We start from the raw sequence: 26,019 nt of genomic DNA, 5'->3' as shown, positions 1-26,019 counted from the left end.
CTTTGGATTTGGTGTCTCCCTCTCTCTCTGTGTCCCTTCCCTGCTCTGTCTCTCTCTGAAAAAGAAACATTAAAAAAAAAAAAAAAACTTAACTCAGTTATTGTGCTTCAAATGCTGAATTGCCATTGTTTTTTGAGTGAAAGCTCTTAGGAATCTGATTCTCTCAGTAATTGGCTCACAGTAGGCACCCAGTAAATATTTGTTGAGCAAAAACTTCCACTCCTCAGCATATTTGACAATTTCTTATTTCTCACTAATTTTAGTTAGGTTATCAGCAGTATAATAAAAGCCTCTAGGGATTGAGCACTTAAATAGTTCTGGAAAGTTACTGGGTACTACTCCGCCCCCTCCCCAAACTGTCTCAAGGGCAATAGAATGATAATAAATACTAAGTAGCAGCAAGGGGAAAAAAAATCAAAGAGTCATTTGGAAGCCAGAGGGACATGTCTTAATGATTGCATACTCCAGATTTATGTTTTGGTGACCCAAAATAGACCCCAGGTTCATCCAGAAGTTCCTTGGGTGTCATCAGACTTCCAGGGTGTGGTGTGGGGTCTATTTCTACTGACTGTGCAACATACTTGGTGCACAGCGGTCAGTCTGACTTGAAGTCAGATCTTGGCTGGGCCACTTACTGCCTGTGGGAACTTGTTACCTAGGTGAGCCTCAGTTTCTTTCAGATCTAGAAGGAAGATAATATTTATTTGGAGGGGTTGTATGATGACTAAATAATATCTGTGTAAAGTACCTAATTGAGGTCCAGCAATTGGTAGGCATTTAATGGGTGGTCATTATTATAATTTGCAAATAACAGGTAGGGTGATTTTCTGAGCACCGTATTACCATTGTATTAACTATTCCTAGATCCAGATATATGCAGGAGAAAGTCAGCTTAGAATTCAAAGAGCTGCGTTGCGTAGCCGTTTTTGCTTAATGGGTGTCAAATACATGCCTACTGATGTTTATAATGTGACTTAATAAAGGCTTCTGAGGGGCTTTCCAGTCCTCACTGTTAGGATTTTCTTACAATAGTCCCCTACATTCCTGCTTGGCTGTGTCCTCCGATCTCAGGAGAGCCCCTAGTCGTCCCCACAGGAGCTCTGAGCAGCACCCGGCCTGTGACCTGCGGTGCTGTGGTAGATTCTGTCACTTTTCCTTTGTTCTCCCCTGCTTGCCTCACTTGCCCAGAGGTCTTGTCCTCTGGGGAGATATGTTAAGTGCTCTGCCAGCCGGCCTGTGTGCCTGGCCTGTTTTTTCTCACTGCCAGTACCTCTTGGATTCCAATTCCAAACATGGTATCCATCTGGGGTCACCCTTTCTTCCGGTGCCAAGAGAGACGCATTCCAAATGGAACACAAGTGTGCTTCCCGTGCTGGGCTCTCCTCATTCGGATTGGGGACAGCAGAGAGCAGGATGTGGCTACTCTATCCCTCACTGCTAAAGTTTTCCACCCCATAGTTCTATCTTTGCCTCGGGACAATTTAGATTTTCTGCTAAGAGCCAAATGTGAAGGCTGCTCTAAGAAACCTAGAGCCCAGGAACCTCGCCAGAGTTGTGCCAAGGCCAGAACCTTGCTAAAGGAAAGGGAGAGGGAAAAAAAGTTTTAAAATTCTCCATGAAGTATACTATGTTCTGCCATTTATTCCCAAAGCTCCTGGAAGCATTCCTCTCAGGAAAGGCAGAGTTGGCGGCAAGAAGCCGGACGTGAGAAGACTCCTGTGAGGACAGATTAATTCATTTTGTGAATTCCCCATGTGGGGACAGTCTTCAAGCCCAGCAAGGCTTTGAGACACCCTGAAGATGAGTGCTAACGGCAGCACAGCGAGCCAGCCTCTCTGGCAGGACCCGATGTGCAGTGGCTGGAAGCAGGATCTGGAAGGGGCTGTCTACCATCTGGCCAACTGCTTCTTGCTCCTGGGCTTCATGGGGGGCAGTGGAGTGTACGGATGCTTCTACCTCTTTGGCTTCCTGGGCACGGGCTACGTGTGCTGCGTGATGTGGGGCTGGTTTGATGCCTGCGGCCTGGACATCGTCCTCTGGAGCTTCCTGCTGGCAACGGCCTGCCTGCTCCAGCTGGCACTCCTAGTCTACCGCCTGCGCAAAAACGCCCTCCCCGAGGAGTTCGATCTCCTCTACAAGACGCTGTGCCTACCCCTGCAGGTGCCTCTGCAGGTGTACAAGGAGATTGTTCACTGCTGTGAGGAGCAGGTCTTCACTCTGGCCACTGAGCAGACTTACGCTGTGGAGGGCGAGACGCCCATCAACCGCCTGTCCCTGCTACTCTCGGGCCGGTAAGCTACTCTGTCGCTGCTCAGCATTTCCTCCCTCCGCCCATGCTTCTCATTTCCTAGTGCGTCCCTTTCCATTCTGAGGCCCCTCCATTGAGGGAAGGATATAGCAAGTCAAACAAACCAAAACAGAGTTTTCTGAGCATGGGTCTGGTTCCTCTTTCTCAGTATTTTCCAAGAGGAAACAAGATCATGAGGTGTCTTCTTGGTTGGCGGGAAGGGCTGTGTGCACACTTGGTGCTGGGAGGTGTGGGGTGAGTGTTTCTTGAGCCTGGGTCTGAAATGACCACACACACACACGCAAGTATCCACACATGGTGGATCATGCTTAAGCTGCCGCAATATCTCTATAAGCTTTGGAAAATTGAACATTTCAATAAGGTAGATTTGTTCCTTCCACATGTATTCAGTATTTCCTAAGTGCTGACTACATGAACAGGGAACAGTGTCTGTTCCTTGCCAGGGCATCAAGGAAACAGCCCCAATTGTATTGAGAATATCATATATAGACTCTGTGGTAAAGCCATTTGGTATACAACCACTTTTCCATTCCCATTTGTTCTACTGAGATTCTTTTACAGACCAGTGAAGTACTATAGATCTGAACACCATACAGTAAGGGAAGAGTACTGATGCCCACACATGGAAAAGTGAGATCGAGACCTGAGCCAAAATCAAGAGTCAGACAACCGACTGAGCCACCCAGGCGCCCCAGCAAAAATGGTCTTAGGATCCATGTATGCCCAATCATACACTGTACATGATATCTTCAGAAAAAATACCTTGGGGCTCTATGCTGCACATTTGGTAGGCATTTGTGGCACCAGGCCATTGAGATACTGCCCTAGTGGGACTTATATGCCAGGCTGAGCGGCAAACTGTAAACTACTTAACGTGGTATGCTTGGGCTGCCTCAGTGGAAAGCAAGCAAAGCATTACAAAAGCTTTGTCCTCTGTTTCCTTTCCTGCTTTATTGAGACCAGGAGAGTATATAGAAAAGGTAAGATAGTAATCATATCAGGATGCCTGGGTGGCTCAGCCGGTTAAGCGTCTGACTTCAGCTCAGGTCATGATCTCGCAGTCCGTGGATTTGAGCCCCTGCTTCAGATTCTGTTGTCTCCCTCTCTCTCTGACCCTCCCCTGCTCACTCTGTCTCTCTCTCTCTCAAAATACAATAAAGACAAAAAAAAATTTTTTTAAAGATAGTAATCTTATCAGAAGGCTTTAATTCTGAGGGAGTTGGGGAAGAAACCAGATAAGACTGTCAACCACACAGTGAAAAAAAAAGTTTGAGAATGATGATGATGGTACTACAACTACTACTAGTATTGATAATATGCGTTCATGTATTAATGTGTAGAATCAAAAGTGTTAACTATAGATGTAATTTTTTTGGACTCATAGTCATGGATTGAATAAGCTATGAGGTTTTGTGGGGAGACATTTCATTTCACTTATGAGTAAATTGAAGTGTAAGCAAATGGTATTATTTGTAAACAAATACATGTGTAAGTACAAATATATTATGACTATTTGTCCCCTATAGTTCCATGCTTAAAATAAAGACAATTTAGAAAACATTCTCATTCACGATCCAAGATATTATTTGCTTCTCATGGCTCATCTGTTCAAAGGAGGGAACTGAGACAGGTGAGAGAAAGGCCCTCTCCACTAGTATGATGCACGTTTATGAAAGTACATTAAAATTATTGTATGGTTCAGCTATCTTTTATGTGATGAATTTAACATAAACTTGTATAAGACCACTTGCCCCTCAAGTGTGGCTTCTCCTAGTATACTTAGCATCAAAAATCTAAATCAGAAATTAGATAATTTGGGGGGCATCTGGCTGGCTCAGATGGTAGAACATGCGACTCTTGATCTGGGGGTGTGAGCTTGACCCCCATGTTGGGTGTGGAGACTACTTTAAAAAAATAAATAAATAAAACATTAAAAAAACAAAATTAACAATTTTCCCCCTTGCTTTTCAAAGTTTGGAGTAAACGTCTTATTTTTTAAAATTTTTTAAATATTTATTTTTGAGAGACAGACAGACAGAGCATGAGCAGGGGATGGGCAGAGAGAGAGGGAGACAGAGAATCCTAAGCAGGCTCCAGGCTCTGAGCTGTCAGCACAGAGCCCCATGCAGGGCTTGAACCCATGAACCACAAGATCATGACCTGAGCCAAAGTTAGATGTTTAACTAACCGAGCCATTCAGATACCCCGAGAGTCTTATTTGTTATCTTTCAATGTCATCCTGTCTCAACTTTGTTACGTTACAGCTGGGAGCTGAGGCTTCTAGTCTATGACCAGGCTCCAGTTTTAAAGGAGAATCATTGTACCTTGGGCTGGTTATGGTGAGGTACTGAACACCTTGAAGCTGTGGACAAGAACTCTATGCCAGGAAGTGGGGGCTTCTTGTACAGACCTCCTTGTCTCTTATGCAGACTCATCTGGAGCCCTTTGCTGAAACCTTAGATGTCCTTTTTGTTTTATTTCAATACTTGCAACCAGTCCCTTTTAAGACTCAGAAAGGCCAAGTGAATTCCCCAAAGTTTATCACCCTGTTAAGCTGTACTTACTGTTGGTGAGTTTCTCTCATACAAAATTCTCTCATATGCACAGCCTCCTGAGCAGGCAACTAACTGTCTAAACTATTTATGTAGGAAGAAATACCTGTTGTTCAGGAGATCAAGAATGAAGAAGAGGCTTAAATGATAAAGAGCATAATACCCCAATACATATTGAAATGGCTTCAGGGAGTCATACAGGCTTATTAGATGTCATAATCTAAATGATGGCACCCCTAATAGCTGGCTTGAGGGGCCAGAGCCCTTGCCTGAGGAGCTGGTGAGCAGATCTGGTGTATGCAGTAGTAGGCTCATTCTCTCCTGTTGTCTTTCTTCCTGTATTCGAGATTTTCCTTGAGATGTTGATCCTCTTTTTATGGCGGCACAAGTGAGTTCATCTGTCCAATTGTTCCTTCCTTCTCTCCTTTCTCCCTCCATTCCTACCTTCCCTTCTTACTTTTCCCCTTCCAAAATTATTTATGAAGAGAGCTAGGGGTTAAGGATCCAGTGTTAAAATATGAAAACTAATGTTCTTGTCTCATGGAGCTATCAATAAAATCAATAATTAATGTTTAACATAGTGGTGAATAACAGACATAATATTTCCAAGGAGAAATGCAAGGTGCACTGAGAACGGGTACCTGGTAGATCTAACTTGTCTGGGGGAGGTCAGATGAAACTTCCTGGAAGAAGGAATGTTTAAGCTGAGATCTTCGGAGAAGGTAGACATTAGGAAGAGGTCCCGTTGGAGGGTACAGAATCCGGGGAGACCCTGAGGTAGGAGAGCATGGCGCTTCATTTTCTCTTGAATCCATTACTCAGGGAAGTTCTGCCTGTCTATCTCTATATATTACCTGGTTTTGTCGGAGCAAATGTGTTTCTGTCTTTAGAGACTATGGGCTAACACCACATCCTTGGCTTGGCATGAGAGCTCTATCCCCTTCTGTCTTCCATCTTTAGGTTGTCAGATAAAAGGAAATAGCTTATTAATTGGTGATGGTCTTTGGTAATTTATATGTATACATACATATCTAGGCATTCATTAGGAGCAAGATTTCGAGTGCTAATATCCCACCTCCAGAATTTAATCCCATGGCTATACTTAACTGCACGTGACATAGGGAAATGCAGTGTAGCTGAGCAGCCACAAGCCCAGCTAAAACTCTAGCACTGTGGAGGAAGGGAAAAAACAGATATTGGAAAACGGACAACACATTGGGTTTCCCAGGTCTCCATCTATCCCCATCCTGATCTGCTTCTCAATGTCCTATTCATTTTTCAAAATTCAGCTCAAATGTCATCTTTGAGAAGTCTGCCTCTTGAAGAGAACAAATTTCTCTCCCTCTTCTATTCTCCTGTTCCACAATAGCACACACTGACTTATAGCCAGTTATTTATGTAGTTGTGATTTCCATTAAATTGTGAAATTCGTTTAAAAATTTTTTTTAATGTTTTATTTATTTTTGAGACAGAGAGAGACACAGAACATGAGCAGGGAGGGGAAGAGAGAGAGGGAGACACAGAATCTGAAGCTGTCAGCACAGAGCCCAATGCAGGGCTTGAACCCATGAATGTGAGATCATGACCTGAGCTGAAGTCAGAGGCTTAATCGACTGAGCCACCCAGGTGCCCCTAAATTGTGAAATTCTTAAAGGCAAGGATCAGTTCATACCCTTCTCTGCCTTTCCAGGCCTCCAGGAACATAAGAGGTACTCCATGCATATTTATTTAGCCAATAAAGCTCTAGAGAAAAAAAAAGTGAAACAGTAGCTCCTTTCCAATGGAGGAGTATACCTCAAAGATCTTTTTATCTTCCCCCTTTGTTTAATAGAGACACCTCCTTTCCTGGTATAACTTACATTAGAGAAAGGTCGAAGCTGAAACTCTGAGTTTTGAGGGGGAAAGAGAGAAAAGCTCATATTGGATTCAAATCATTTTCCATTTTTAAATATGTAATGTAGACTGAAGAAGATCTGGGTGGTCACTTTCCTTTTCCCACATGATCTCTTCTCTCCCTTTGCCAGGGTTCGTGTGAGCCAGGATGGGCAGTTTCTGCACTACATCTTTCCTTACCAGTTCATGGACTCTCCTGAGTGGGAATCGCTGCAGCCCTCTGAGGAGGGAGTGTTCCAGGTAATAGGGAGCCTGAGCAGCTCCAACTCAGCCCATCCCACCGGGACCCAGTGATACACCCCCTCCATCTTTCCCCACTTACATCTGTTCTCTGAACCTCTGCCAATGTGATGCTGTATGTGGGAGTGCTCTCCTTCCGTGGAAAGTGTGTGGGCTGCTGGCAGAGGCGGGGTGGGGTGGAGCAGGGAGGTCCTGATCCCTGAGTAAGTGGGCCATGTCACTCCTCTGCCTGAAACTAGTCCAGAAGTACTCAGTGATCACAAAATAAAAACCCACACTCCTATGGCCTTTTGTGATATCCAGCCACATCTCCAGCCCCTCTCTCCTTCACACTTTTGGTTCATACCAGCCACACTGAACAACTAGTACTTCCCTAAATACATCCAATTGTTTTGCAACAGCCATGCTTGGCCCCTTCTGTACCTTCTGCCTGAAATGCATTTCCCCCATCTAAATGAGGCGATGACATCTTACTTCCTCTGAAGCCTGTCCAGACTGACCTCCTCAGCTTCTGTCCCCAAAGCTTATTGTTCCTGTCTGTGTGCCTTTCTATTCTTTTTACTTCTGCTGACTGGCGCATATATTGTTCCACGTCCTAATGATCTGGTTTCCTTTCTGTCTTTCCATTGCCAACTCTTTGAGGTAGAAATCTGGGCTTCCCCTTCTCTCTATTCTCAGGCTCAAAAGGACAGTATCTTGAACACAGTAAGTGTTCAAGAAAGATTTGCTGACCTGGCTTGGCAGTGGGCAGTTGGTGTCTCAGAACTCTATGAAGCATCCACAGATGCTCCAAGGTGGCGGCCGCCAACCCTTCAGACTTTAGTTCCCTTCTTTGTAGCTCTCACTTATTGAATGGCTAGTATGTGGGAGGCGCCATATATTATATTGCCTTATTGATTCTCACAACAACCTTCTGAGTTGGATATTATTACTGCCCACTTAACATGAAGAAATTGAGGCTCCAAAACATCAAGCAATTTGCCCAAAGTCTCCATATCGAAAGTGGCAAAGTCAAATTGCCTGGCTCTACTATTTCTGTTCTTTTTTTCCCTCACACTTTTATCCGCCCCCCGAAATCTCAAATTACACGAAAACAACCATAAGTTGTTATACTTACAGCATAAGTAAGCCATGGTTGTATTAGCAGAGATAGGAGAAGAAAAACCAAGAGGAAATTTGCTTCCTTTATAAATACTTCTTTTCCCCCCATCATTTCACCCATCCCCCCACCCACATCCTCTCTGTAACAATCAGTTTGTTCTCTATGGTTAAGAGTCTGTTTCTTGTTTCCTCTTGTTCATTCTCTCTTTCTCTTCTCTTGCCTTTGTTCATTTTGTTTCTTAAATTCAGCAGGAGAGAAATCATGTGATATTTGTCTTTCTCTGATTGGCTTATATCACTTAGCATAATACCCTCTAGATAATACCCTCCATCCATGTTGCTGCAAAGAGCAAGATTTAATTCTTTTTTGTGGCTGAATAATATTCCATTGTACCTATCTACTGCACCTTCTTTATCCATTCATCCATCAATCAATGGACACTTGGCCTGCTTCCATGTCATGGCTATTGTACATGATGGGGCTGTAAACATCAGTGTATGTGTATCCCTTTGAGTTAGTGTTTTTGCATTCTTGGGTAAATACTCAGTAGTGTGATTACTGGAGCCTATGGTCATTCTATTTTTAACTTTTTGAGGAACCTTCAAACTGTTGTGCTCCACCAATGCATTGGCTCATCCAGTTTGCATTCCCACTAATAGTGCACGACGGTACCTTTTTCTCCACATCCTCACCAACATATGATCATATAGTCCTTCTTTAAAAATTTTATTTAAATCCAAGTTAATTAACATATAATGTAATAATGATTTCAGGAGTAGAATTTAGTGATTCATCACTTACATATAACACCCAGTGCTCATCCCAACAGATGCCCTCCTTAATGCCCATCACCCATTTAGCCCATTCCCCCAGCCAATATTTCTTCTTTTTAAAAATGAGCAGGTCACTAGTGGAGTGGAACACACACACACACACAGACACACACACACACACACACACACACACAAACACACACACACACACACACACACACACCATTATAGGCACTCTCCTGTCCAGATAGTTTGCTAGTACTGGGTTCCATGTTACTTCTACCACTTCTATTGGAGAGTCCCCCTCAGCTAGCATATGAGCTAGCCCCCGAACAGACACATACCAGGCAGTGGCCACCTGGCTGGGCCTGCTTCTGCCCCACCCTGACTTCTGACTCTGTGAGAATAGATCCTGAGAGACAATCCCCATCCCACTGCCAGGCCACCAGCCATAGACTCCCCACTGATCATGTTCCTCAACCACCACACACACCCCTACTTTCTCCAACCAGCTCAGCAGTCTCCTGTGAAAACTCCTTCAGGACCCTAAGAACCGGTTCTGAGCCAACCAGACCAAGCTCTGTTTCTGACTTTGACACTGAAGAACAGGTGGCGGATAAGCCGGGTGTTCTCCCCTAAGCTATGCTGGAAAGGAGGGGCTGTAACCCCAGATGGCCTCTCAGCCTGGAATGTAGCTACCGTCATATTCCTCCCCTTTATATTTTTAGTGTTCACCTCCTTTGGGAGCAATAAGATCCACACATTTGCTATTGGCTGTGTAAAGTCTCATTTCCTCTTTGTAAATGTCATGTGTTGTCCTGAGTTATAGTTCATCCTGTCCTTGCCTTTTGCATTTATAGTCTTTGTGGACTTATAGGGCAATCCACAGTGACTGTCTGAATCATAATTCTCATTGTGTTTACCACGAATGAACCAATGTTCCATCACAGCTCTCAGCAATCCAATTAAATAAGAATTTATTGACTGTTTAGCACTGTGACCCTCTCATTAGTCACCAAGGACATAGCATAGAAGGGTATCACACCAAAATCATCATTATTTCTCCAGTTTACATTGTGTCTTACTAGATCCAGGTCCTGTGTACATATGTTATTTCATTTGATCCATTTAACCAGTCTCTGAAGTGAGAACTAAAGAAAAAGGTTTTTACACTTTATTACAGACATATATCTGCACAGGGGACCAGGCAATAAGCAAGTTCCTGAAGACCTCTGAAGAGGGATTTTATACGGACGTGAGAAAGTTACATCTGGTCGTTCTGCAGCATATAAGATTTGTAGTCTTTACCTGATTCATTTATTCACTTCAGTAATGCAAGTTGGGCATATATTATATACTAGGCACTGTCAAAGGTGCTTGTGATGTATCAGTGAATAGGGAAGTTCCCTGCTTTCATGCAATTTGCATTCTAGAAGGGGAGATAAAAACAAAAGTAAGCCACAGATATGAGTAATGATGTAATATGTTAAAAGATAGTGAAAAATAGTGAAAAAATAGAGTGGTATATGGGAGACATAGGTGCAGTATTACATAGGCTGGCTGTAGAAATCTTTGTTGAGAAGATGACACTTAAAAAAAGTCCTGAGGGAGGTTACAGTGTGAGCTCTGGGAAGCTGAGGGCAGAGCATAGTAGATGGAGGGATGAACCAGTCCAAAGGCCCTGTGGTGGGAGAGACTAGCATGTTTGAGCTACAGAAAGGAGGCCATGGTGGCTGGAAGAAAGAGAGGAAGGGGAGGGAATAGCAGGAGAGGGTCAAAGAGGGGATAAGGAACTACATCATGTGGGGTTAGAGCCTAAATTTTCTAAGCAGAGCCAAAAGGATGTAGTGTGTGTGTGTGAGAAAGAGGATCAAGGAAGACTGTAAGGCTTTTGGTTTGAGTAACTGGAAAGATGGAGCTGCTATCAGCTGAAATAAAGCAGGCTGCAAGTAGAATTGGTTTTGGAGGAAAAGGGAAGTTCAGTTTTGGATATACTAGATTTGTGTCATCTATGGACATTTAAATGGAGATGCCACATAGGCAGTTGAATATTTGAGTCTAGAATTAAAGAATGAGGTCTGAGCCTGAGACAAGTTTGGGAGTGTTGGAAGACATGATCTTTCAAGCCATTTGGTTAGATGAGATCACTAAGTGAGTGAGTGTGGACAGAGAAAAGATTTAAGAATGGATCAACGCTGGGATACTCTAGTGTGTAGAAGTTGGAGAGAAAAAGGAAGCCTCAAAGGAGCAACCAGGAGATTGTACCAGGAGAGTGTGGCACCCTGAGGGCCAAGTGGAGAAAGCACATTAAAGAGAAGGGACCATCAGCAGAATTGGTCAGGAAAACTGATGTCATGCTGCAGCTTAGAGGCCACTGGTGACCTTACCAGGTACAGGGCGTGTGAACTATGAGGAGCAAAGCTTTACATGTTTCAGACAGTGAGAGGCGAGGAGCTGGAGACAGCAAGCACAGACAACCATTTCCCCAGAGTTTGCTGAGAAGGGGAGCAAACTAATGAGGTCATTGCTAGCCAAAGAAGGGAGGCTAGGACAAAAAAGAATTTTGTTTTGATTTATTTAATTTATTTGTTTTTTAATTTGTAATTTTTTATTTATTTTTGAGAGAGAGAGACAGGGTGAGCAGGGGAGGTTCAGAGAGAGAGGGAGACACAGAACCCGAAGTCAGGCTCCAGCGTCTGAGCTGTCAGCACAGAGCCCATTGTGGGGCTTGAATCCACAAACCGTGAGATCATGACCTGAGCCGAAGTCGGAGGCTTAACTGAGTGAGCCACCCATGTGCCCCTGTTTTGATTTATTTTAAATTTTGCTTTATAGTTTATTTATTTTTGAGACAGAGAGAGACAGAGCATGAGTGGAGGAAAGGCAGTGAGAGAGAGAGAGAGAGAGACACAGAATCTGAAACAGGCTCCAGGCTCTGAGCTACCAGCACAGAACCTGACGTGGGGCTCAAACCCACGAACCGTGAGATCATGAATTGAGCCAAAGTCAGATGCTTAGCCAACTGAGCCACCCAGGCACCCCTGATCTATTTCAAGATGGAAGAAGTAAGATCATGTCCATTTATAAGCATGCCCATTGTCCTTGTGTTTGGCATCAAGGACACTGCTTATGTCCAGAGTGGCTCTTCTTCACACCTGCTTCAGGGTCACTACTCTGATTTCTTGTTTGGGAATTGTTAGTGAGTACACCTATAAAGTATGGGCCCTCACAGATGGTGATGACTCCTTGCTGAACTGTTGGGAGTGAGCAGATTGTGGGTACTACCTTCAGAATTTTTTTCTCATGAGGTGCCATGTTGGAGAGACTAAGTAAATTGTCTGATGTCACACAACTGATCAAAGCAGAAAGCTGGAACTTGAAGCCAGCTCTTGCCCTTGATGAGGCAATTTAGAAGCCTGACTTCAGTGCTGACGATTAGGGGGGAGAGCAGAGGTGAGGAAATGAATGAAGGAACCAGAAGAGGTCTACTGTAGAAGGGGGAAAGGGAGAAAGGTAGTTGGAGCTCTGGTCCACAATGAAGGAATTAAAATGATTATAGAAAATCTCTAATAAAGGGTGTTTGGAAGTTAACCCTACCTTTAATTAGAAAAATCCACATGAAGACTTTAACACAATGCTTGGCGCATAGCCACCTCTTGGTAAATGTTCGCTGCTATCATCATCACTATTCTCTCCACTGTCTCCATTCACAATTTTTCATCATGAGCCCTGCTGGCCTTCTCACTTTTAAAATATCACGTCCAAATCATGGAAAGAGTCTAAATGTCCATCAATTGATGAATGGATCAAGAAGATGTGGTTTATATATACAATGGAGTACTACATGGTAATGAGAAAGAATGAAATCTGGCCATTCAAAGCAATGTGGATGGACCTCGAGGGTGTCATGCTAAGTGAAATAAGTCAGGCAAAGAAGGACAGATACCATATGTTTTCACTCATAAAATGGAACAGGAGAAACTTAAAAGAGGACCATGGGGGAGGGGAAGGGGGAAAAGTAGTTGGGAAAAGGAAGGAAAGTAAACCATGAGAGACTCTTGAATACTGAGAACAAACTGAGGGCTGATGGAGGAGAGGGAGAGGGGAAGAGGGGGACGGGCATGGAGGAGGCACTTGTGAGGGTGAGCGCTGGGTGTTACATGGAAACCAGCTTGACAATAAACGACAAAAGAAAAAAATAAAAATAAAAACAGAAAAAAAAATAAAGCATCATGGCCAATCTGACTATAAAGAATTGTGTGATTCTACATCCCATTCCTTTACTCTCCTAGGCATGTTTCTAGTTGAACCCCAACTCTAGCACTTACCATTGTTTTAACAAGGATTTATCAAGCACCTGCTATGTGCCAGGCACAGATCACCTACCCCGCAAGTGTAATTTAGCTCCGCATCATGGGCCCACAGTAAGTGCTCAGAACTTCCTAGATGGCTAAATAAATGGAGAGTGGGGTGCCCTTTGACTCTGTGCTCTTAAGAGCTCCTCTTCCTCTGTGCCCTTTTTCTGACTTTAGGCATCCGACCTCTTTGGTTACTTGTCATAGCCTTGTCAAGAACAGCTTCCTGGCCCGAATTCCAGGCCAGTGTTCTGCCACTGGTGCAGCCTGGCAGGCCTAATGAGAAGCTCTGCTCTAACTGAAATGCGTCCCAACTCTTCCTTAATCCCTACTGCAGTATATTATCTTTCTTTATTCTGAAACTGTCATCAGCCTGCCAGCCTTTCTTCAGAGCAATGGGAGGCCCCATCTCTCTTTTGAAATCCCCACAGGCTCAGAACCTTCTGCAGCCATGGGACTACACAATATGACAGCTGAGGAGACTGCGTGTAGAAACTGAGGCTCCCAGAGAGGAGGGCCCAGTAGGTGAATGACTGAACCCAGGGCTCCTGACAAGTACACCCCTCCATGTTAATGCACAAGAGTAAAATTCATTCACTGGACCTCCTCCAGGCAAGGCCATGTGGCGGGCACAGGATGGTGGGGGCTCCCACAATTTCGTCAACAAAAGTGCAGCCTTTTGCCAAGTAACGGTATGTTTCTCTGAGCTAAGCATGGGCACACAGTCTAATTTAAATCTCTACTCTCTTCCTCCGACCTTCCTCAGGTCACTCTGACTGCTGAGACTGCGTGTAGCTACATTTCCTGGCCCCGGAAAAGTCTCCACCTTCTTTTGACCAAAGAGCGATACATTTCCCGCCTCTTCTCGGCCCTGCTGGGTTATGACATCTCCGAGAAGCTCTACGCTCTCAACGACAAGCTCTTCGCCAAGTTTGGCCTGCGTTTTGACATCCGTCTCCCCAGCCTGTACCATGTCCTGGGTCCTGCTGCCCCAGATACAGGGCCAGAGTCCGAGAAGGATGACGAGGAGGTCCGTGGGCCGGCCATGCCCACATCTGGCCAGCGAACGCCCCCTCGCTCTCCCCTTCCAGCTGCCAGTGGCCCTCCGGCACCTCCCCCCCAGGCCAGGATGTCCAGGCTGGACAGCGGCATCCTGGGTGAGGACTCCGCCAGTCTGGTACTGGAGGATTTTGAGGAGGTGTCGGGATCAGAATCGTTCATGGATTATAGGAGTGATGGGGAGTACATGAGGTGAGGGAGAGCTAACACGGGCACAACCACCTGGCTCAGGATCTTGTGTAAGTACTCAGAAGGCAGCTCCATGCTTTCCCGCCAACAGTGGCCTTAACTCAGCCTGTAATGGCAAAAAAATGATTTCATGGAGCCTGTCCTCTCACGGGACTCCCAGACAGGGCCGTTAACCCAGCCTTGCAGGAGCAACTCACTCCGGGTGAATGCAACGCATGAGGGGATTTTTTTGAACTCATTTTTTATTAAGTGTGATTGTGTCTTGGAAACTGGGCTGTTGACATTTTGAGCTAGCAAACAGTTGCTAAATTGTTTGCAAGTTTGTGTGAATAGTTAAGGCCACAGCTAGGGTCACAGGGGATTTTATTTACGGCATGTACGTTAAAGGGAAAAACACTCTAATTCCTATTGGTTCTAATTCCTATCGGCTCTAATTCCTCTTGGGTTTTGCTAGCACAGAGGCTGCTCTGGAAAGCAGTTGCTGTTTAGCTTGGATTGGGCAGCAATCTTTGTTAAAAACCACGTATTTCAAAGAGACTTGTGACATAGGCTGATGACCTTGGGAGGAAAGCGTCCTTACCTTGCTGTCCTCTTGCCCAGCGGAGAGTGCGCTGCTTGTTCAGGCAGAGGACTGGGTGCTGCCCTGTTACTATGATCTATGGATATACAGCAGCCTGGCTTTCCCCCACAGACCACACCTGTGTGAGGTGGATGGACACAAAGCCGGGAAAACCTAACAGCAAGGGCAGGATTCCCTTGAACCTCAGAAGGACCGGACAAGAAAGGCTGTACTGAGTAGTTCCGGGAAATCGCTTGCATAGTCCCCCTGTCATTCTCACAATGCTGTGACCTTTCCCTCTGGGACTCCACCCAGCAGTAATGGAGGCCTGGATTCTCCTTAGGAAAATCCCACTGTTTCTAGTTGGGAAAGCATTTCTAAGTGTGAGTGACGCAGGGGCCTAAGAGACCCATCATCCTTTGGGAAGCACTGACAAAGTTTTCAAGAAACTGGCTCAGTGAAGGTTTCCGGGGTACACGTGGTGAATGAGAGAATGTTTATATATTTTATAAAACCAGTTATGTAAATGATGAAAGAGGTAGGAAAGGCAAATGATAAGAGGTTAGAGTTTTGGTGTTAGAGATAGTGGAATTTACCATCTGTATTGCCACTGTCCCTAGAACCATAGTTGGGCTGATTCTGGAGAATTCCATGGAGTTGTCCAGGACCCAAGATTACTTGTTGACTTCCTCCATTTCCAGTGACCACTCTCACTGCCCCTTTCCCATTGTGCTGATACTCAGCTTCCTGCGTGTCCACCAGCTTCCACGCACATGGGTTATGTCCCGTGGGTCCCTCTTTGTCCAGCATGCCCACCTGTCCACCCTCCTAACACATAGCAGCTCTTGGTGCTCTCGTTTTCTTCCTGGTTTCCTTCCTTTTTACTAGTTCCATTTGCTCTTCTTTCTTCCCTCTTTCTGACTTCCATTCAGTCCTTGGTTGTCTTCAGTTTGTTGTTCATAAGAAGAAAAAACAGTTCATCTCTTCTTCTTAGTTAATTTCTCCCCTCCATATTTGTCCTCTACATTTCCCCCATTTTACTGCTGATGTACTTCTCTCTGTTACCTTCTTTTCCTTTCTTCCCCACTTTCCTGCCTTTCTGTATCTATTCTTCCTCCTAAACTATCCTGCACCCCCATCTTGATCTTTAATCCACACTCTTCCAAGATCAGTACCTCTCCTTCTGCCTGTAGATAAAACCGTTCAAGTGATGGGGTGAAAATTTCCAGCTTTAGGTGGTTACACATTTCATGCATGAGTTTTCCCAGATATTGGAGGCAACATGATATACTAGAGAGAGAGCCAGAACTGAGACCCTGAAGTGTCCTGGCTTCCATGTCTGGGTCTGCTACTCTTTGCAAATCACACAACCTCACCAGCCTCACTTTCTTCATTTGAGTGTGTTGGATAAGATGGACCCTAAAGGCCTTCTTGGGTTTATGTAAAAAGGCAAAGATGAGTTGTTCAGAAGTGAAAAAGAGAAACAGTCAGCAGTGTAATGGACACAAGCTCCAGGACATCACAGTGTCTTTCAGCATATTTCACTACAATTACTCTTATGACTTGGGACTGTCCTCCTCCTTGCTGAAGGGGGGGTCCTGCTTGATTAGAAGTGCCCCTCCGCAGCCCCTGAGAAGTACGGGGGTGGCTCCGTCAGTTAAGTGTCCAACTTTGGCTCAGGTCATGATCTCATGGTTCGTGAGTTTGAGCCCCACATCGGGCTCTGTTCTGACAGCTCAGAGCCTGGAGCCTGCTTCAGATTCTGTGTCTCCCTCTCTCTCTGCCCCTCCCCTGCTTGCACTCTGTCTCTCTCAAAAATAAATAAACATTTAAAAAAATTTAAAGAAGCCCCCCTCCTGCCCAATTCTGTAGCTGTGAAGACTGTTAGCTGCTGTGTGATGACAGCGCAGATGTTCTATGTGAAAGGTCCCCACTCAGTCTTGGAGCTCCTCGCCCTTAAGACTATCATACAAAATAGCCCTCTTCAAATCGTCCTTTGGGAAGCAGCCTTTTCACAACCTCAAGATGAGAAAGCTGCTAATATAACTCCCTTTCTAAGTATTAGTAATGGCAATATAAAGAGAGTAGGTTTTTAAATGTTTCTTTGTTCAAGTAATAGAAAGGGGAAAAAACGTATTATTTACTTCCAAACCACAGAGTTTTCAGAACAACTTGAAAGCCCGATCAAGTTGTACAAATTTCAGATGGCTTTCATTTCAGTCTGTGATAATGGGATCATTTAAACCAGAGATCCTTTTCTGGAATTGTGGTTTGGGGTGCTTGGTTTGACTTATTGCCATCAAATCCCTTCTAGGGTTATTACTTTAATGAACAAGCCTAGTCCCTTGTGATAGGTAGCAATTTACTATTGCTTCCTTTACAATGTGGGGCTCAACCCGCCATCTATTCCCCAGCTCTTCAGTTACCAGAATTGTAAGCGCAGCGCTGTTCATCCGGGCATAGCACTTCCGTAAGAGGCATGAAGCTGGCTGAGTTCTACATCACTGAGAAGGACACAGCTTCATCACACTGACACCGGGCCTTGTCCTTCCCACCAAGACCAGCTAAAAATAGCCAGGGCTTCCACTAGAACTCTTTGAAAACCAGTACATCTTTTAGTCTGGGGGTGCTTGGAATTGAATGCTCCTTCTCTGAACGGGCAAAACAGCCCTGCTGCATAATGCATTCTGGCGGGGTCTTACAGTTAGACCTTACATTGACCTGGCCTTCTCTAGAAGTTTTAATTCTGTGGAGGACACTCTCCACAATGTTCCATTTGGTGTCTTCCTTACAGGAGCTGCTCAATGAATGCAACTCTGGAGTGAGCAGTTAAGTCAGATAGCAAGTCTCTTAGCATAAATTAATCATTAATTGAAAGCTGTTTGAAATTTGGCCAATTCTGATTATGTTTTCGAATTATTCTGAAACCCTGTGGTTTGAAAGTAGAAACCATGTATTGTTACCTTTCTCCCTATTATTTATTTATAAATGTTCATTTATTTATTTATTTTGAGAGAGAGAGAGAGAGAGAGAGAGAGAAAATCCCAAGCAGGCTCTGCGCCCCATACAGGGTTCAATCTCATTACCGTGAGATCATGGCATGAGCTGAAATCAAGAGTCAGAGGCTTAACTGACTGAGCTACCCAGGCACTCCTCCCTGTTATTTAAATAAACAAGCAAATGAGAAACAGATTACAAAATGGAGGCTAACTGTGGTCAGGGAAGGAGCACAGGACCAGGATAATAGTATCCAGAGCCAAGAACCAATTCAACAAGTATTTGAATACCTACTATATATTTTAAGCACTGTGCCAGATAACTACATCATGAATCATCATGAGTAACAGAACTGAAAGATGTTTAATCTGGAAGAGATGAGCAAGAGTAATATCCTCAGATTTTGAAAAGAAGGGGAATTAGAATTTGCCTTAATTTGGGGGGCACCTGGGTGACTCAGTCAGTTAAGCATCTGATTTTTGGTTTTGGCTCAGGTCACGATCTCACAGTTCATGAGTTCGAGCCCCGCATTGGGTGCCACGCTGACAGTGCAGAGCCTGCTCAGGATTCTCTCTTCCCCCCTTTCTCTGTCCTTCCCCCACTCGTGTTCTTTCTCTTTGAAAACAAGCAAATAAGCTTAAAAAAAAAAAAGAACTTGCCTCAATCTGGTATTCTTGAGCACAGAAATGAGTTAAGGGGCTGAATATATTATAAGGAGAAGGAAGGGTTTTACTCAGTATTAATAATGGGTTACCTCATAAAGTTAGTGAGATAGTCATCATTGGAAGAGTTCAGGCAGGAACCAGAAGAAATTCCAGAGATTTTATAAAGTAAGTGAGTCTCTGAGAAAAGGATGCCTTAGGCTATTGCTGTTAAGGTGCTTTCTAACTCTGTGATACTATTTCGTGATTCTAAGATCTGACTCTGGTCCTGTTACTTAACAACCATAAAGAGTAGTTTCTCATCTCCAGAACAGGACTAATAGTCCAATGGATAATTAATACATACTAATAGGTAGATAGGTAGCCTCTGTTTACCTTGCCAGGTTGCTGTGAGGAGTAACCGAGGTAACGTACAGAAAGGTAGGTTGTAATTTGGAAAGCCCTAGTTAAATGTGCAGGTATTTCAGTATGCTACTGTATATAGAATTGTTTAGCAATCTCCTTCTTTCTCTGTCAGAGCTACGTGTTTTCACCTCTTATTTCCCCCAGTCTAGCTTTCCAGGGAAGATGGCAACTGGTAGAGGTCCTTGAGGACAAAGATGCAGCAAAAAGGTGGAGACCCACATGATGAGCTCCTCAGCCTCTGACTCACCAGTCACTGGCCAGACCTTCATCTCTTTTCCTTCACTGGCTCATGGGGAGGCAGGTCACCATCACACTTTATTCACCCTCTTTTCATTGCACTATATTTCTCTCTGCAGTAGCTGTAAGGTCCTTTCAGATCTCTCAGTTTTGCTAAACAGCACTTTTCTCACACAACCACTGGAAACACTCCTGGGGCAAGAAAAATTTACCCCCAACGGTGGCATGGCAGGAGCTGCCCCCGGGTCTCAGGGTGGGGGTCTCTTGGCAGTAGCACTGCTCCACCTGCCAAGACCCCGTGTTGGGTCAGCTCAGAGAGGCAGCAACTCCCTCGCAGCCTTCTGGATCTCAGCAGCCTGCAACCCGTGCCCACTCCATTGATCTTCCACTTGTGTTTTACAGGCCTCTTTGTTTAAAAAACAACAAACAAACAAAAAAACACAGGGGTCTTATAAGACTCATCATTTTGCCACACAGATTTGGTGGTGGTAGGGGGAACTCATTCAGTAGTGGTAGATAGGAAGTAGAGTTCTATAGATTCTTCTTCATAGGAAGCACTAGGAGTTGATCTCTTGGTCTCTTCTCTTATAAAATGAGAGACTGGGCTAAATAACTTCAGCGCTGGTTCATCTGAATCCTCTAGAATGATAAGATTCAAAGATACGACCGCCCCATCATGTCAGGCATTGGGGACAACTAAAACGTTGTGAATTAGTAGAAGAAAAATAAACTGAAAAGAACCCTGTGGAGTTAGGCAAGCCACCTGGAGCCATGGTGCTGAAATCCTTCCTCTTTTTCTTTCCACAGCTTCTAGAACTCCTCTCCACAGCTACTCTCAAATTGTGTCCAGGGGACAAGCCCCCTTGGCTCCAACCCACACTCCTGAACTTTAAGGATCAACAGGCTATCTTTTTCTCTGGCCACACTAATCTTCACAGGAAGGTCACTTGAGTGCACACCGCATCTCTCCCCCTGGAAGGCTCACAGGCAAGGTCGGAGCAGACACGGAAGACCAAGGCCTTGCAGCTAACACCAAGGGCCCCAGGCAACTTGTGCAAATTGACCCTCAACAGCCTTCCTTCCAGGAAAAGGCACCCAAAAGTGTGAAAGCACCAATCCCAGATTTCAACCGCAGAATCTTGGGCAGGTTACATAGGCTCTCTAAGCCTCATCCGTAAAGTGGGGGTTCACAAAACCCGTCTCACAGGGTTGTGGTGAGCACTGAATGAGCTGACTTAGGTAAAGCCCCTCGGACATGGCGACATGGCATGACACCTAGTAAACACTCCATAAGTCATTCAGTTTTTTCCCCCTTGTTTCTCTGAAGTCAGCTAGCCAAGAAGTTTTCATGGTTTGCTTGTTTGTTTGTTTTTCCAGTTAGTTCCAACTTATAGAAGTAGACATTTTTAAAAACCTAGTTCTCCCTTAAGCTTTTAAATTTAACTTACAAATCTCTTGTTATGTTTAGGACCCTAGTATTATGCAATAGTTTTTAGAGGGACTTTTACGAACTTAATTAAATTTCCTTACATATTTTTAAAATATAATTTATTGTCAAGTTGGTTTCCATACAACACCCAGTGCTCACCCCAACAAGTGCCCTCCTCAACGCCCATCACCCCCTTTCCCCCCGCTACCCCCCATCAACCCTCAGTTTGTTTTCAGTATTTAAGAGTCTCTTATGGTTTGCCTCCTTCCCTCTCTGTAACTTCCCCCCCTTTCCCTGCATACATATTTTTAAAGTGGGCTTATAAATTTAGCATATTTTATTTTACTTTTTCCCTAAATACTTCAACATATATTCTGGTTATCTATTGTCCTGTAACATTCATACCGAGAACAATGACTTTTTCTTATGAATATAATTTATTGTCAAATTGGCCTACATACAACACCCAGGGCTCATCCGAACAAGTGCCCTTCTCAATGCCTGTCATTCGTTTTCACTCCCCCGCACCATCCACCCTCAGTTTGTTCTCTGTATTTGAGAGTGCTTAAGAGTCTCTTGTGGTTTACCTCCCTCCCTTGCTGTTTGTAACTATTTTTCCCCTTCCCTTCCCCCATGGTTTTCTGTTAAGTTTCTCAAGATCCACATATGAGTGAAAACACTAGCATATAGAAATATAATTGATGTTTTAACTTCCACTCAGTGATCTTGATAAATTCACTTATCACTTCTAATAATGAATTCAGGGAGTCTTCAGGATTTTCTATAGATTCACATATATCATCTTTAAATAATGATGGTTTAATTCTTCCTTCCTAACCTATACCTTCCCCCTCACTCCTTCTCCTCTGTCTCCTCATTTTTCTTTTGATTCCATGTTTTGCTGGGTAAAACCTATAGTACAGGGATGAATGGAAGGGATAATGAAGACATTCTTCTCTTATACCTGACTTTAAGGAAAATGTTTTCAATATTTATTATTAAGTATAATGTGTGCTATTAAGTTTTTATAATACCTGTATCAGATTAGAGAAGTTCTTTTCCTAATTTGCTAAAGGTTTTTTTTTTTAAACCAGGGATGAGTGTTGAATTTCATTAAATGACTTTCTTCACTTACAGAGATTATTTTTCTCCTTATTCTGTTAATAAGTTACATTAACAGATATGTGAATATTAAAACAACCATGCATTCTGGAGGAAATCCAATTTTACTATGCTGTATTTTCCTCTTTGCCTATATCCAAACTTAGTTTGCAAATATATATATATTTTTTTAGGCCTTTACATCTATGTATCTTGGAATATCATTGTCAGGTTTGATATCAGGGTTATGATGACTGTAGAAAGCATTAGGAAGTACTCTATCTTTCTTGTTTCCTATTCTTGGAAGAGATATTTAAACCCAAAAAGTTTTATAACTTTTGGTTCCCACCCCAACCACCTGACCTTCTACTCTGTCTTATTTTTCACTCAGTTGCCTATGCCCAAAACCTTGGAGTCTTTCCATTTATCTTAGTTCTATTTTCAAAACATATCCTGAATTCAATTTACCCCCTTCACTGCTACCACTAATTTCAAGCTATTATTTCATACCTGGAATAACCTCAATAGACTTACAACTGGCCCCTTATGTCTCCTGTCTCTCTTTTCCATAATCCATTGTACACACAGCACAGTGGTCATTGAAACATGTATATGACCTCATCACTCTCTTCCTCAACATTTCAAATGGCTTCCTATTATACTTAGAGTAAAATCCAAACTTCTTATCATGTGATATGAGATCGGATGAGCTTATTATGACTTAATAGCACAGAGGTTTATTTCTCTCTTAAAGTCTACTGCAAGTCTGCATGACTCTTGAGGGCAACTGTCTTCATGTTGGAACTCAGTGATTCAACTTACTCCGACCATCTGGCTCTGTCACCTGAAGAAAGAAACAGCTTGACATTTCTGTGCTAGCTTTTCGTAGTTTTGGCCCAAAATGGATACAAATCACTTATGTCCATAGTTCACTGACTAGCAGTATTCACATGGAACTATTTAATAATCCACTTTGTGCTTTGTGGGTTAAAGGTACTGGGAAATGTGGAGAAGCAAAAGCATGTTTAATGAATCCTATTCTTCTAGACACTTATAAGCCACAATGCCTTACCTGCCTGTCCTTCAACCATATTTCATTCTGATATCATTCTTATTTATCATGTTTTAGCCTCCCAATTCTTTTTGGTATCTGTCAGGCATACCTAGCTTCTTTCTATATAAGGGCCTTTACACTTGCTGACTTCTGGCCATTCAGTTCTCAGCTCCATTATCACCATCCGAGCTAAGATACCTACTCACCTCACCATCACCTTCGGTCCCCTTGTCCTACTTGGACTTTTTTCAGAGTCTTTTCTCTTTCGTCTCCTTTTAGGATTCCAATTATGTGCTTCATAGAACACACAATTGTTCGTTGTGTCCCATATAGCTCTTACATTCTTTTCTCATTTTTTTCTGAAATTACACTATTTATTTTTTTCTTGTTTGATTTCTGTCTCTTCCCTATATATTTCACAATATATTTCTCCCCTGTCAATTCTGAGAAATCCAGTAGCTCTTTTGTCAACCTTTGAGGGCTGTTGTAGAGAATAAATAAAGCAATAAACCAACAACAAAAGAGTGTGTGCACTCTAAGTTGGGACTCACTGTTACCTGCATGTGGTGCCACCCCTCAAGCTAGAGGTGTCCCTAAGCAGGGCTACTGTACACACATGCAGTACAGAACAGAGGTTCTGCACCATGAGAACTTCTTTTAATGTATTTGTTTTTAAAAGGATCAGACCTTGTGCTTCTATTATCTAATGGTGTATGTAATGGAAAAAGATATCTGGATTCCTATGAGGGTATTTTTTTAGATATTTGTATATTTTTAAAATCAACCACAATGGCATCTTTATGTATTTGAAATATAGCATTACATGTAGGTACAAAGCATTTTATTTACTCAGTCTATGGGAAATTCTTGACATGTTATGACATGTTACCTTCTACAGTAACCCCACACTAGAGATCCACAGTATGAAAAGAAAATCTTTGTGTCATATCAATATTTTTAGCAAGAAAGCCTGGCAAATAGTGAGATTTGCTCTCAAGAGACGACAATAAATATTCTTTTATCTCATGAATACTTATTAAATATTCACTTGCTGTCAAGCACTATGCTGGACATCACATGCTTCAATAGGTGAATTATTCATGGTATTTGCCCTGAAGGAACTCGAGCTCTAGCACAGGAGAGATATGAATCATAAGCACCCTGCCCCCTTCCCCACCAAGGCCGTACTAAGTCAAGCTCCTTGGGCCTGGTTCCTCTGAGGGTTAATTTTTGCCCAGAAGAGTCCTCAGTCCATGTGTAAATAGGTTTCTTGTGAAACGTAAATAGTTTAAGATGTAGCTGGATCCCTGACGTATATTCAAATAAGCACTATGTCAGTCACTGTGGAAAGCATTACATGAGTGGTTTAAACCACTATATGACCTACAGAAGTTCAGTAGAAGATACCACTTCCTATTTCTGGTATTAGGAGGGTTCATGGAGAAGCTGACTTTGAGCTGTGCCTTCAAAGACAGTTAGGCAAGGCAGAAGCAATCTAGGAAAAAGAAATAAGTGATTCAAAGGCCCAAGGCTGGAATGTACAAGAAAAGCATGGCTGTAGGAGAACCAAGGGCTCTTAGGGAATAGCTGTGGAATTTAAGCTCTAATCAAAAGGCAATGGGAAGTGAGCAGGAAAATGGTGCACTCAAAGCAGTGCTGAGGGAGACCGCATTCAGTGCATACCATGAAGACTGGCAGAGTTTAGCTGTCTCATAAATGTTCGCATTCTGAGAGACCTGAGAGAACAAAGCCAGGAGAACAGTGTCAGCCATTGAAAGGGTCAGAGGGGTTGTAAGATACCAAGGGCTAGAATATGATGGTGACGGGAACAGAGAGCCAGACGCCAGAGAGATAGCCTGAGGTGAACTGCTTGGGAGAGCAGTCCATCTTACAGGTTCTCCGTCTTCTTCCCCACATATTCTTGACACCCTGGTTTCCTGTAGGCTCCCCCACAAGTCTTGGTGACGGAAAAATGTGAGCAATGCTCTCAGTGGTTTCACTTCTAATTGTCATGGAATTCATACACTGACACACGTCTCCCACTCAAAAATTTCCCTGGAGATCATGGGATTTTATTTCACTTTTGGTTCACTTCTCTGACGTGATCCTTACCAAGAGTCCTCTTCTGCACAGCACATGATTGCCAACTGTCACCTGCCAACGGACGGTTGCTCAATGGCCTGGAATTGCCCTCTACACCCCCGAGCCTCTGCTCTGAGTCCTAGTCATCCTTCGAGACTAGTACAAATGTCCCCTCCCCTCCCACACTGTCCCTGCCATCTACTCCAGCTCTGCCAGCAGTAATCTATCCCCTCCAGGACTCTCAGAGTCCTCTGGGACCACCACCCTCAGCTCTCATCTCCCCCCCAGACTTCCTTTCCAGGTGCTTGAGGGCTGGCAGATTCTCAGTTATTGCCATGGTCCCAGCATCCCACATGGTGTCATGTGCCTGGCGTTTAGTTGGTAATTGTTAGATCTTTGTTAAACTCAGCTGTTTAACATTTCAACATGGCCTGGATTAGGATTTTAGAAACTTCTAGTTCCACTTTCCAGTGGTCTTTTGCTTCTGTCTCCTGTTGAAGTTAGAACACTTTGTCTTTGACTTATGTGTGACTCAGGAAAGAAGTCCTTTCTTCTGGTTTCTCCAGGCCCTGCTGAGGAGCTCAGACCTGTTGTTCCCATCTCCTGCCTATGAACAGCTCAGACTTCTTACCTACTCCTCCCTGAAATGTCTGAGAGAAAAACACGGGTCACTCCTAATTTCTCCAATGTGATTTCTTCTCTTTTCCCTGAATTTTGTTTCTTGTAACCTGATTCCTCATCATTCACCACATATTTTCTATTTCTCTTCTCCTTTTTGATCTCTAGTAGCTCTCAAATTATTTTAACAGCTGTCATTTCCTCACCACAAACATTAATATACATATTTTTAAAACCCTCCTATTTATACTGTGTTACTTCATCTGACCTAGTAAAATCCACTTTAATGCAACATGGCCCGACACCTTGCCATTGCTGGCAAAGTTTAAAAAATAAGACGGGATGGGGATAACATAAGTAGATGTTGGGTTAGAATGCCTTCTCAACATAGTGTAAGGTTAAGA

The 26,019-nt window shown here is 43.6% G+C and overlaps 1 protein-coding gene across 2 annotated transcripts; it reads left to right on the top strand.

The window, feature by feature from the left end:
* The first annotated feature begins 1,382 nt into the window (after positions 1 to 1,382).
* POPDC2 (popeye domain containing 2) lies at positions 1,383 to 20,919 on the top strand. Of its 2 annotated transcripts, none has more exons than XM_029939385.1 (4): positions 1,383 to 2,291; positions 6,885 to 6,993; positions 13,990 to 14,380; positions 20,139 to 20,919. In XM_029939385.1, the coding sequence occupies exons 1-4, from the start codon at positions 1,801 to 1,803 to the stop codon at positions 20,222 to 20,224; spliced, it is 1,077 nt and encodes a 358-aa protein (XP_029795245.1). In that variant the 5' UTR covers positions 1,383 to 1,800; the 3' UTR covers positions 20,225 to 20,919. The 2 variants fall into 2 exon arrangements, with proteins under 2 accessions (XP_029795245.1, XP_029795244.1); XM_029939384.1 differs by having other exon boundaries at positions 13,990 to 14,521; positions 20,139 to 20,228.
* Positions 20,920 to 26,019: the final 5,100 nt, after the last annotated feature.

This window comes from Suricata suricatta, chromosome 5 (genome assembly GCF_006229205.1).
Source record: "Suricata suricatta isolate VVHF042 chromosome 5, meerkat_22Aug2017_6uvM2_HiC, whole genome shotgun sequence".
Classification (NCBI taxonomy): Eukaryota; Metazoa; Chordata; class Mammalia; order Carnivora; family Herpestidae; genus Suricata; species Suricata suricatta.
This window is presented reverse-complemented; position numbering and strand designations above follow the sequence as displayed.

Coding starts and splice junctions, on each gene's coding strand:
- POPDC2 (XM_029939384.1), top strand. CDS start 1,801: ATGAGTGCTAACGGCAGCACAGCGAGCCAGCCTCTCTGGCAGGACCCG. Junction 2,292..6,884: donor TCCCTGCTACTCTCGGGCCG/GTAAGCTACTCT, acceptor TCCCTTTGCCAG/GGTTCGTGTGAGCCAGGATG. Junction 6,994..13,989: donor CTGAGGAGGGAGTGTTCCAG/GTAATAGGGAGC, acceptor GACCTTCCTCAG/GTCACTCTGACTGCTGAGAC.